Below are 12,817 nucleotides of genomic sequence, written 5' to 3' on the forward strand. Positions count from 1 at the left end.
ACGTGGGATGGAAGGGGCCACCAGCCACGTCTTTCCCCCCCCATCCCCAACAATCGGGGAAGCACTGGGACAACCCCCAAGTCTGCCCCTTCCATGCCTCTTCCCTGCCCTTGCTTCACCCCCTCTCCCGAGCAACAGTGGCCAGAGCAGTGCAGCGGGCGGGAGGCTATTGCTCCACTTGCCCTGCTGCTGCCGTTGACTGTGGCTAAAGGAGCTGGTGTCGGGGAGGTTTGGAATCCCTCTGTGGGCACCAGACCCCCCCCGCTAGTCCCTTCGCCCTTGCCCCTCCTGCCCACAGTTTTGGAGGAGGTGGGAGGGGGCGTATGTCCCTCTGCATTGCCTATGCTGTCTGTGATGGAGGGCAGCAGCCACATGCTACCAAGCCTGCTTCATATCAGCTAGTTGTGTGGGAATTTTAACTGGCAGAATAAGGCAAATTCAACCTTCACTCGTATTAAAGTAGCAGACAGGGCAGCTGTGTAGGACCTCATTCAAAGTGTCCCCCTATGGGCAACTCAGTAGAGTTCTGTTTATCTGCGGGGGAAGGCTGACAAGCTTGAGAGAACCCAGCTGGTGTTGGGGAGTTTCAGGTTTTCATCTCAGGTCCCTGTTCACCCTTGCCTTGGATGTGCCTGGTGCACACCGGTAATTGATTTTAGCTGTTATCATCCATGGAACTTGTATTTGGTACCAATGGGTTGTCTGTGCGGAGTGTGTAGGATGTATTTGTTGTATATGTGACTTTTGTGCCTTCACATATATTCCAGGGTTGATGTGTTTGGCTTGAAAAACATTCTATCTAAAGAAAAGTTTTAGTTGTCATTTTGTGTGACTGTCCCCAACACTCATCTGCCACTTTCTCTCTCCTGCTTCTTAGGTTTTGCTTGTGTGAAACCAGCTGTCCCCAAGAAGATTATTTCCCTCCTAACTTATTTGTCAAGGTCAATGGAAAACTCTGCCCTCTGCCTGTGAGTAAACCTCATTTTTTGCTAACGTGTAGTGGACCAAATTCTGCCATTAAGTAAGCAACCACAGCTCCAATTAAGCTTTGTGGGAATTATGCATCTCACTCAGAGTTGGCTCTAAGATCTGAATGGTGCTGTTAAAATGTCATGCTCATCTTACGTTTACATGCTGGCGAACTGGTTTGGAAGGAATAATTTACCCAAACCTTTACCTGTTCTTCTGACTGAACACTATATGTCAGTCTGTACTGGAAATGAAATTGATCTGAAGAAGTGTGTCTGTCCCACGAAAGCTCATCACTGAATGAATCATTTTGTTAGTCTTTAAAGTGCTACCTTTCTGCTGCCTTGTTTTGTTGGAGTACAGACTAACATGGCTACCTCTTTGTTACTATTCACTAAGCTACTTGGTTATCACAGAATCATAGGGCTGGAAGGGACCTCATGAGGTCGTCTAGTCCAGCCTCCTGCTTCAAGCAGGATCAACCCCCACTAAGTCATACCAGTTATAACTTTTATTGTGAAGGCTGAAGTGCCAGAATAGCATTACAGAAGCTGATCCTGTGATATTTTGACTGGACCCCAACAGAGAATCAACAGAAATCTCACTTGAGAACCCGTACTGCTTGTGAGATTTCTGTCCTGTTTCAGTAGCTCCAAGCAGTTACAGTAAACCCCTGGGGCCAGAATTTTCAAAGGAGGGTTGTTGCCAAGGTTTCTTCTAACCTTTTCCATTCATGTGCAGAATAAATTTATGCGCACCAATGCACATGTGAATGTGCACTATAAGTAGAAACAAAAAACCTAGCTGTGGGCACTCTGCTAATCAGTTGGGTGGCATGTGAATCTCTTCTGAGCATCTGCACAAGTGCGCAGCTTACAGGGAACGTTGATGGACTTCCATCTTTAGATGTCTGAAATGGGTCTGATTTTTTGGAAAGCACTGAACGACTCACCTTCTGAAAACCAGGCTGCTTAAAGCAGTATCAGGTTTGTTCTGTAAAACCTTGGATATTTTCCTGAACTGAACCTTTCTGAGGTTAGTCTGTGATCACCTTAGTATCCCAGTTCTTTGACCTCCATTAAAATTATGGTTTGGAAGTGAGCCTCCATAATTAAGACTGGGTCCTTGTAAAGCTGTATTTTAGTTCCTTTATTATTATGGGCTTGGAAAGCTTTTGGCCTGGATGTTGCCAGATTCTGCCTCATGCAGTGCTGAATGTTCAGGGTTCAAATCCCCTTTGCAAGATGCAGAATTGGGGGCGGGGGAACAGTCACAGGTGATGGAATTTGTTTTTATCTTTTCCTCCTTAAAAAAGGAACTGAAAGTTAGGGAACATAAGTACAATAAGCGCAGTTAAAAGAGACGTGATTTTGGTTTCAAAATAAAGCATTTGAAAGGAGTGAAATGCTGCCATTTGCAGTCACCTCTGCAACCTCAGTTACATCCCTTGTATGAATTGATACTGTGCTGGCGGTTTTACTTGTGTCTCATGTGCTGAGCTCCCACACCTGCGAATGTCCTGGTGAGCGAGAGAGACATGGAAAGAGCAACTCTTTGCCCCACACTGAGGCTTTTTATACTTAAATTGATACTGGGACACGTAATCCAGAGCTCTTCCTGAGGCAGATGTTGACAGGGAAACATTGCTTTAGTCTTTTGAAGCGGCTGCCTTTGTGATTCCTGTTTCATTGTGTTCTGGCTGCTGCTTAAATCTCAGAGCCCAGCGTCATCTGAATTGCACCTTCAGCTTCCTTGCCGGAACAAGAAAGCCTTCTCTTTTTTATAAAGTAAATAACCTTGAATAAAGCCTGCAAGAAAGCTGCAACCAGAACTGTTTGCTTTAAAAGCAGGCACATTGTGCTTATCAGTCTTGGAGGACGGCTTGGAGTTGGTTGTGAAATTAAAACGGATCACAGAATACGAAACTGGCTCCAATTCCATGTTGTACTAGCTGTGGTTAAAATTCCATTATGCTCCTTTCTGGGCTCAGATTGTTCAGATGTGGTGCTGGAGGCGGGGGGCGAGGAGGGAGGGAATTTCAGGATAAAGACAGCTGTAGGAGAATAGGGCTTGCAGTGTGTCATTCATGGTGTTGCCCCATAAGGACAGTTGGTTGAGCTCAACTAGCTTCCTTGCCTTTGCAGGGTTATCTGCCTCCCACTAAAAACGGAGTGGAGCCGAAACGACCGAGCCGCCCTATCAACATCACTCCTTTGGTGCGGCTTTCAGCAACTGTGCCCAATACGATCATTGTGAACTGGTCCTCCGAGTTTGGCAGGGTGAGTGACACGCAGCACAGTGGGTGCTGAGCATTTGCAAGCCAAGGCGTTTCTCCAGGGCAGTCGATTATTGTAATGAACCTGTAGCCTGCCAGGTCTTCATAATTGTTCTGGTGCTGCACACCATAGCAACTCAGAACTGCATGGTGGTTGCAGGGAGAGAACCCTGGTCCTGCTCTGAAAGCACAGACTCCTACTCCTTGAGCTAAGAGGGACTCTTTGTTAGCTATTAACAGCAGAAGACTTACATGACCACTTCTGTTTACATCCAGTGGTGTGGCGCTGACAAGTGTGGGAATTTTGGTATTGTTTGTATTATTCCTGTGGGTGTGTGAGTTTCCCTAAGGACTTTGCATTGCCACACACTGATTGTAAAGGGAAGGGATGAGCAGCCAGGTTGGAGACTAGTGCCACTGATAAACAGAGTAAAGCCCACACCTGTGGACAGAGGCTCCAGAAAGACAGTGAAAACCCCAATGGCCAGGACAATCCTATCCCATGGAGAAGATCTGCCTCCTCCTCTCCACAAGGAAGTAGAGCAAAGGCCCTCAGCTGGGGAACAAAGTAGAAAGGTGTCAGGTATGTGGAGTAAGAGCTGAGATGGGCCTTTGACCTGGGACTTCACTAAAAGGTGCAGCTAGGCCGATCTAATAGTTAAGTGTCAACCCAGACCTAAGAAAGTGAGTCAGGCTGGACTCTCCAGGAGCTTGGCTGTGAAGTCCTGCCATTGGCCAGTCTGAAATCTTGTTTCTGTGCTCACCTCAGGACTTTGTTTCTCTAAGCTACGTATTTTGAAAAGGCTTCCTGGCATCCCTGCAATAACTCACCGAGTGCGTGACATCCTGAAGGGGTAGCAGCAGGCTGGACCGGCTGCAGGGTGCCCCAGAGAGATGCAGGGAACACTGGCATCCAAAGACCCAGTTTTGGAGTCATGGAAGTCACAGGCCTGACCTTGCGGAACTGAGTATCCTGGGGACCTGGCCTGCTTAAGGGTCCCTCTCCAGAGACTGTTTACAGGCTGAGGCATAGACCAGACACTGGATCTATGGCAGCTGGTGGCAGAACGGCAGATTTGAAGTGCAACAGGAGTGGATGTACATATCTCATAGAGCTGGAAGGGACCACAAGAAGGTTGTCATGTCCAGCCCCCTGCCTCTTGGCAGGACCAAACACCATCTCCACACCCCCCGCCCTTTTTTTAAATAAATCTATTTGCCCCAGATCCCAAAATGGCTCCTTCAAGGATTGAACTCACCACCTTGGGTTTAGCAGGCCAGTGCTCAAACCACTGAGCTATTTCATCCCTGCTTTGCAATAAGTGACTTGCAGCAGTAAAAACACAGTTAGTCAAAGAAGACAGCAAGATAACAGCACAGAGCTGTGCAGAGAGGGAGAGGGAAGCATTGGGAAGTTAAGGGTACCACAGCTGATTGTGTGGGTAGGGCAGGATGAGAAGGCCAGGGACAGAGGTCCAGACCCCGGCAGGATTCTGAAAGAGTCTGAGGATGGCAGAGGTGGTAGCCGCAGCATCTGCAGCAGCATCTGGTCATCTGCAGGGCACAGAGCTGATAGAGAAAAGAAGGAATAGAGGCTGGAGATTGAGGTTCAGTTATAAGATTGTGAAACGAGAGGTAGAAAAGCAGTTGAATGAAAAAACAAAAGGGCTGGGGGCATAGATATTAGATTACTGGTCTCATTTTGTGAGGGGGAAATGGATGTCCACCTTGTGACCTTTTGAAAAGTTTGTGACTTGAACTAAATTCCTCCTGCAGACTGGTGCTGGGTCCCCAAACCACTAAGGCGCATAGCTCAGGAAAACGGACTGATGCTGGGAATTGGGAGCTCTTTGGGAGAGCTGTTTAGAGTGTGTTTGAGTGAACCCCTGAGGCCTGTGAGAAAAGATGACCTACATAGCCTCTGGCACCTTGATAGATGAATGCTCCCACAGTGGGAAAAGGGAGCCAATGACCCCATTCTGGAATCTTTGTATGACCTGATAAGTTTAGAGCAATTGTGTGGTGTGTCACCTGTGGAGCTTTAAGTGCGGTTAATGGTTTGAGCACCTAGAAACCACGTAGCCTGGGCTGGTTGGAAGATGAACTTGTAGACAGTAAATGCAGCTACCACTGGGGGAGACTGATGCATGCGTGCCCATGTCGAGGCCTCCCTAAAATTGGGTTTGGATAACCCCAAATGTGGGAGAGGGACAGCTGATCCCAGGAGACCCTTGCCAGGAGCCCCCAAGGACTGAGGTGCCGCTCCTGAGAAGGAGTTAAGCCCCCCCCCCCCCACCCGGGCAGATGTGGTGGCACACAAGAGTTTTTCAGTGAAATGACCAGTATTTGTGTGGGTATGTAAGGTGTTACACGGGTACAGAGTGCAGTTACACCTGCTGCTAGAAACAGGGATGGACCCTCTCCCCCAGCGATCAGCTTTGTGGGCTAGAAGACCTAATATCCGCCTTTCTGTCAACAGAACTACTCTCTGTCTGTTTACCTGGTGAAACAGCTGACTTCAGTCACGCTGCTACAGAAGCTGAGAGCCAAGGGCATTCGGAACCCAGACCATTCCCGGGCCCTGAGTGAGTTACTCCTGCTTTTTGGCTTTTAACCACTTTGTACGTGATTTGTAGCTGAATAGGTCTGAATCCTGCCACAGCAAACGAGGCAAGCATGGATTCCTATAAACCCCCTTGCAAACACGTACATGCATAATGTTTCCTTGTGCAAGCAGTCCCAGCAAAGCATGGTGTGCAGTCTGAAAGGAAGATGCATGCGCTGTGAATGGAAGGGAAGGTGTTACGCTGGCTGCCTGCTAGGAGTAGAGTTGGAGGAGTTCCCTCCTTCTTTCGATCTCCCCTTAAAACCCATATGTGCTGAGACATTTACCCAATGCTTGACAACGATCAGGCAGCTGGTGTGCTGTGATTGCTGCTTACTACACTAATCGTATGCTGGCTTGCTGGCAGTATGTTTTCCCTTTGTTTGTCCTTTCCTCTAAAAGGTAAGGTGTAAGCTCTTTCTTGTTATATGCCCAACAGAGCCCTGCCTGGGGTCTAATATAGTAGTAATAGTGTGTTTGCTACCATAAACATGTTGTAGAGAGAAACCTTCATGGTATCGGTTGTGAGACTCTTCAAAATATCGCTACCACTTTTGATAGACCCTTTTTTTCCCCCCCTTTCAGTCAAAGAAAAACTAACAGCTGATCCCGACAGCGAGATAGCTACGACAAGCTTGCGTGTTTCTCTCATGTGTCCGGTAGGTTCTGTACAAGTTCTCTGTGCTTCAGCATCTACCTTGTGATGGCCTTAAAACATCATGTGGTAGCACCACAGGTAATGCTGCTCCGCTGGTTTTATAAAAGGCTCTCCTTCTAGGAGTCTTTTCTTATTAAACTGGCTCCTTTTCCCATAGGTTAACATGGGCTGGAAATGTATTGTCTGGGATAGCCTAAAATGTGTGGTGCTGGTGAGGCCTGTGTAAAGTTTTCCACTTTTACCAGTTCCGGTGTATGTGTGGGATGGGAGGTTTATCTTCCTGCCCGTGGTGAAGCCTCAGTTGATGCTGCAATTCATACCCCTGCCGGCATAAGTTTGGCTGTCTGGACACGTTCCATGAAAGGGCCAGAAAAGGAACTTGTTGGTTTCTTATGGTTCCCCATGGATGCGCTTTGTAACAAACAGATGTTAATTTCTCCTTTCTCCAGCTGGGGAAGATGAGACTAATAGTGCCCTGTCGAGCCATTACCTGCACCCACCTCCAGTGCTTTGATGCGGCGCTCTATCTTCAGATGAATGAGAAGAAACCTACGTGGACCTGCCCTGTGTGTGATAAGAAAGCCCCCTATGACAGCCTCATCATAGACGGGTAAGCCAAGTAGGTTTCTGGGGCTAAATCCCAGCCTGTTAGTACCTTGGCCTTTTTTTTAAGCCAGTCCCTTAATGTTGGTGTGCACAGGCAGTTCCTGCTTTGAACTACTTTGTCTAATATGCCCACTCATTCTACACAGACCATTGTAACTGTTGGTCAGTACAGCCCTGAGCTGGATTTGAAGTTGGACTTAGAAGCATAATTCTCTGTATTTCATTTACCAGTCCCTTGAGCCCCATTCAATCCTCTTATGTCTGTACCATCAACAACCAAGTGTTCAGGGCCACCCAGGCTCCTGCAGAGCTGTGGGTCTTTTCACTGATGGCTCTCCTCAGCTTATTCCCTTCCTCATTTCCCTGACAGGTTGTTCATGGAAATCCTCAACTCATGCACAGACTGTGACGAGATCCAGTTTATGGAAGATGGCTCCTGGTGTCCCATGAAGCCCAAGAAAGAAAACCAGGAGGTGTGCCCGACGTCTACATACAATGGGATTGAGGGTACGGGAGTCACAGGCACCATCTCTTTAAAAATATCTTGCTTTTCTGTGCAGGTTGACCCTCTCTAGGCTGGCACACACTCGTCTGGCAACATAGGTCATCCAGCATGATTTTAGTTGGGTGGATGACCACTTATCAAGGGTGTGGTCTAGTTTCCCGCTGTCCCATAAAGTTTTGTTTCCAGCCACTGGTCCTGGCTCTCAGTGTTCTGTGCTGCTGTTTAGCTGTAATTTACCTCTAAATGTCTCAGAGCCCAGTAAGCAGTGAATGTGTTGGTAATACTGGAGGACAATACTGACCTCCTGTGGTTTGGCAAATTCTCTTGTTGGTGCCAGTCAGGCCCTGAAGGTGTCAGACTAGAGAGGGTCAGTGTGTAGTCTGGAAGGGACCAAAACCATTTAAGACATTTAAAATGCAATCAGGATAGTGAAATTGCTGAAGTGCGGGTGTTTAACAGTGCATGGCAGTGCGATGCAGCAGCTTACAACAGGAGAGGAAGAAGAATCCTATCTCTAGTTGGAACTGCAAAGAGTAATTCTAGGTAGGCCGAGTGCAAGTACTGGAGCTGAAGTGTAATTAGGACTCCGGCGACTCTGGCTGTTATAAAGGGGGATAATGCTTTTATTATGAAACTTAATTAATAATTGCAAAATGAGAGCCTTGGCTGGATGAAGCCATCAAAGTGCAGCTTCTTCCAGGACAGTGCTTTGCTTTGAGCTACCGTGGCCAAGTGAAGCTTCTTGCTTCTCTCTCTCTGCAGCCAGCTCCCTTTATGCAGTGGGTGCGGATGGAAAACACTCATCAGAGAGCAAAAAGAAGGTGGAGGTCATTGACCTCACGCTGGACAGCTCGTCAGATGAAGAGGAGCCTCCTATGAAGAAACAATGCCCCATCTCCACCGTGGCTATCCCGTTAGCACCGGGGCCGAAGGGGTAGGATGCATCTTAAACCCTTTCTGTTTTTTTTTCTTTGCCATCTTTCCTGTGTGCTGCAGATGCCACAGTCATGGGAAAAGGCTGCTTGTGCTATTGACAGGAAATGTATTGGACCAGGCCAGGGGTCTGGGTAGTTCCGTGTCCTGACCCTGGACATCTCTGCTGGATGCTTGTGGCAGGTAGACTTGGCCTCACAGTTGTACTTGCCAGTTGTGTGATACCATAGTACGAAGTGCTGGGAAGCACATCTTGGCTTGACCCTGGGCCATGATGCTCATTCCCTGAAGCCTGGGGATTGGTAGCCTGGGTCACTTCCTTAGATGCTCGTTTCATTCCCGTGTGTAATTCTTTAATTCTTGAAGTGTGGTGTTTTGCTCCCTTGTGATAGCCCTGAGTTCTGCTTCTGAGATGGGCTCCTTGTATCTGGGAGCAGCGAAGGGTTGGAACTACATTGTTAGGCACCTAGCCCAGACGCCAGGCTTTGCCCTGAGAGCGGACAGTCTGAACAATCAGACAGCTAACAAGAAAACAATTTGCCAGAAAACAAACTTGGAAAACCTTTCAGGCAATTTATTCTTGATAAACAAATTCTCAGCCCTCACTTCATATTTGAGTTTCGTATCGCTTGGGGTTGAACTAGTGACTATTCAGTCCAATTCTACAATCACACTGCTATTATTCGATGTAAGAAACCTGGACTATGTAGTATGCACATGACAACTTTGTTGATTCCTTTGCATTTGTCTAATGAACAGAAAGGCAGAAGTCTGTTATCAACTTGCGCATGTAATTAGCACATAGCGCAAGACAGACCAGGCTTTTCCCTTGTCTGTCTGGTTTCTGAATGCCAGACACCAGTTAAGAAAACATTAATTTGGGCATTGTCCTCTCTATGTGGCAGTGGTGAATACATTCCGTTTCCGCTAGCCTATCTTCTGGCAGGGAGCTTGCAATTTCTAACTTACGGCTCCTTGGAAAGGGAAGTACTTCCCAACTCCCAAAAGCCGAGACTCCTGTGACAACCTCACCTCATGTTAGTTGCAACCTACCCAGGTTGAATTACTCACATCGTGTCCCCTCCTTGGTCAGGCCTTTGTGTCCCTTGGAGGGAGACTGTCGATGGTTGTGTGGCTTATATTACTTCTTCAGGGGCTGATCCCACTGCTGTCGCATGATGTCAGAGTCCTTGGGCAAGTCACTCAGGTTATGTAGACAGGCATCTCTACGGAAACGGTGCTCGGACATCCACTTTGCTCCCTTTGATGTTAATCGCTTTGGCCGCGTGCGTGTGCTCTCTGTGGACAACAGTGCAGACCCTGCAGGGAGCTGACACTGCAGACCTCCGAGAGCCCCCAAGAACCACAAATCAAGTGAGGTACGAAGGCCCTGGAGCCAGGTTTATTGTCATTGATGTATGGCCTCCAGCACCCTCATGAGTCTCCAATACAACTCAACAGTTTACATCGGTACGTGCATATGCCGTGACAATGGACGAGACTCAGTTGACGGCATGGGGGTCCGTCATCCCCTAGGTCACTCAACACAGCCCCTGTTACACACACTTTTATACACAGGTATAAACAAGTTATGTATCCAGGTACAACCCCCTCATTGTAATACATGGACACCCCTTAATGTAACTAGATCTACCTATTAACTTGGAGGATAATGGTGGTACCATCAAAACAGCACTATCCATCATGCTGTCGTTACGACCTGTTCCTGAACGTGGGTTGCAATGTACCTGGTGCTGAGCTGTTATCTTTGGGGAGGGGATGGGGAGTGCATGGTGCTAAGCAGGATGTGTTTATGTCTATCACTAAGTGCCTGGCTCTGTGTGCTTTTAGGCCCTGTGACTTATCAGCTCTGTCTCTTGCTGCATTCCTGTGGGCAGAATCTACTTAGCACAGTTTTTGCTTTAACCTACTGTTGTTCAGGCTTGAGGCCTTTAGCTTTGCTGTATGTTAACAAAGCAGTGACTGTTGTTCTAGGCCTTTAGCCTTACACCAAGCCTCTCATTACTACAGGTTACACGGTATAAAGAAATATAATTCCTTATGGCAGTGATTCTTGGAGCTCAGGTAAACTGACTGTGGCTGTTGCTGTGGGACTACAAGTAGGAGTGTAGCTGCTTCTGCTTGGATTGCAGCTGGGAGTCAGAGGGCAGATCTACACAAGGGGGGAAAATCGATCTGAGCTACGCAATTTGAGTTAAGTGGCGTAACACAAGTCAATGTCATTTCAATCTACTTACCTCTGAGAGTTGATGGGTGAGTGATTTGGTGGTTGATTTAGTATATTTTCACTAGACCTGCTAAATAAACCCCCTGATGGACCAATTGCCACAGTGTGTATCCACCTGGGTAGTGGAGACAAGCCATTAGACCTCCCCTGCCCATGCTGGATGTCAGCGCATAGGGCCCACCAGAGTAGACACATCTATCCTGCTATCCACAAACCCCACAAGTCCAAGTCAGTTGACCCAGGCTCCAAGACTTGCTGCTATGGTGGTGGTGAATTTGGCAGTGTAGATGCATGCTTCGTCTTGCTGGCTCAGGCCTACAAAGCTGTTGAAATCAGTGGAAGTTAGGAGTTTAAATACCTTTGTGGATCTGGGCCTTGGTTTCTCCATCATTCAGACCAGGAGAATGATCCTGACCTTCTCTGAGCTTTGCTGCTAACAAGTATTGGCTAAGAGCAGGGAGGTGGCATCCTCCTCTGTGTAATGCAGATAAATAGCATTTCTCTACCTCATAGGGTGTTGGGGGAGTGAACAGTAAAGATGGCGAAGTGCTCAGGACCTGCCATAAAGTTTTATGCTTGAGGCCAGTAGCACCCTCCCCATTTTATAGATGGGGAAACTGATGCACAGATTGGGGAATGTGATTGGTCCAAAGCAGGCTAGAGGCAGAACCCATAATAGAACCCAGGTCCCAGTCCAGTGCTCTGCCCACTGTGTGGTGCTGCCTCTCCTATGTGCACCAGCTGATGGCCTGGGTAGGACAGCCAATGACTCTGGAAATCTATTGTGGGCAGGTTGGAGGCACTGCACTAGCATGCAGCTAGTCACTCACCCCTCAAGTGGCGGAGCCGTCAGGACAGACGCTGACGTAAAGGGCAGGCTGCTGGTATGTTTCTCCCATGGAGTTATGGTCACTTTGCTCTGCCTTACAAGCTTTTTGGTCCATTTCAGGGCATTAACTGTTGATCACCAGCCATCCTCTGTGCTTCGAAGTCCTCCCATGGCAGCTATCGGCAGTGACTATCTCTCCAGCCTCCCAATCCCTGAGTACCACCCTTCCTACCAGGTGCCATCGGAGATTCAAGGTAAGCAGAGCAGCAGTTTCCAAATCACCTATTCGGGCAGCTGTACCAGTTTACCAGACCAAGACTTCAGCTGTAGCAGCCAGTGCCCAGGGCCTCCTGGTCCACTACATATGATCTAACCCACAAAGACATCTGGGCTGCTCTTTTGCCGAGCCTTTCCAGGCTTGGAGCAGCCTCCTGACCATTGCAGTGCAGATATGCTCATAAGGCAGGGCTCTCTCTGACAGCAAGGAGGAGCTGAACCTCCAGCCCTAGCACATAGTTTCTTACAGGTGTGCGCCTTAGTGAGGCGGGATAAATGTAAAACTGATCATCGGTAACAGGATGGATAAGGCCTAGCCATTAGCTGGCCTGGCGACTGGTGCTGTTCCTGACCACAGACAGGCATTTCTGGGCTTGCTCCCGTGGCTGGCGTAACGGGAAATGGAAGCAGCTAGCTCCAGGCTGGAGGAGTAGAGAGATTCGTGTTGTTCAGGTGCAGCCGCCTCAGGCCTGATCTGAGATCGCAAGGCAATAGTTCACTGAGCCTGTCATCCGAATAATCCGCAAAAATGCCTCGCCACGCCCCATGGAGGGAGACACGAAAATTTCAGCTTTCACTGGGGCACAGAGAGGGAAAGTGACTTGCCCTGGGTCACACAGCAAGTCAGTGACCGAGACAGTCCCATGCATAGACTGCAGAACGTACTCCCTCCTCGCTGGCTTGTTGAACACTAGCGCCCTAACAGGCTGATGGAATCAGACGTGCTTTGGCCTGCTCAGAGGTGGGTTCCTAGCTGTATGGTATCACCACTCTGGGCCTGGGTGTTCATTTTGGCTGGTAGCAAATGTTTGATTTCATTCTACCTGATTCAGGGGAGGGATTTGAACCCAGGTCTCTCCCTCCCGACCCAGAGTGACGTGTAGCCTAGCGGGTTGGTTGCTCACCCAGGAGG

The 12,817-nt window shown here is 48.4% G+C and overlaps 1 protein-coding gene across 5 annotated transcripts in view; it reads left to right on the forward strand.

Moving 5' to 3' along the window:
* Positions 1 to 12,817, forward strand: part of PIAS3 (protein inhibitor of activated STAT 3) — a 42,151-nt gene that overhangs the window by 25,401 nt on the left and 3,933 nt on the right. For all 5 annotated transcript variants that reach the window (XM_074980468.1, XM_074980465.1, XM_074980470.1 and 2 more), the window contains 8 exons: positions 878 to 968; positions 3,114 to 3,248; positions 5,724 to 5,829; positions 6,435 to 6,508; positions 6,957 to 7,117; positions 7,484 to 7,620; positions 8,381 to 8,552; positions 11,749 to 11,882. In XM_074980468.1, the coding sequence (XP_074836569.1) occupies positions 878 to 968; positions 3,114 to 3,248; positions 5,724 to 5,829; positions 6,435 to 6,508; positions 6,957 to 7,117; positions 7,484 to 7,620; positions 8,381 to 8,552; positions 11,749 to 11,882 (1,010 nt within the window). The remainder of the gene's footprint in view (positions 1 to 877; positions 969 to 3,113; positions 3,249 to 5,723; positions 5,830 to 6,434; positions 6,509 to 6,956; positions 7,118 to 7,483; positions 7,621 to 8,380; positions 8,553 to 11,748; positions 11,883 to 12,817) is intronic.

This window comes from Carettochelys insculpta, chromosome 30 (genome assembly GCF_033958435.1).
Source record: "Carettochelys insculpta isolate YL-2023 chromosome 30, ASM3395843v1, whole genome shotgun sequence".
NCBI lineage: Eukaryota > Metazoa > Chordata > Testudines > Carettochelyidae > Carettochelys > Carettochelys insculpta.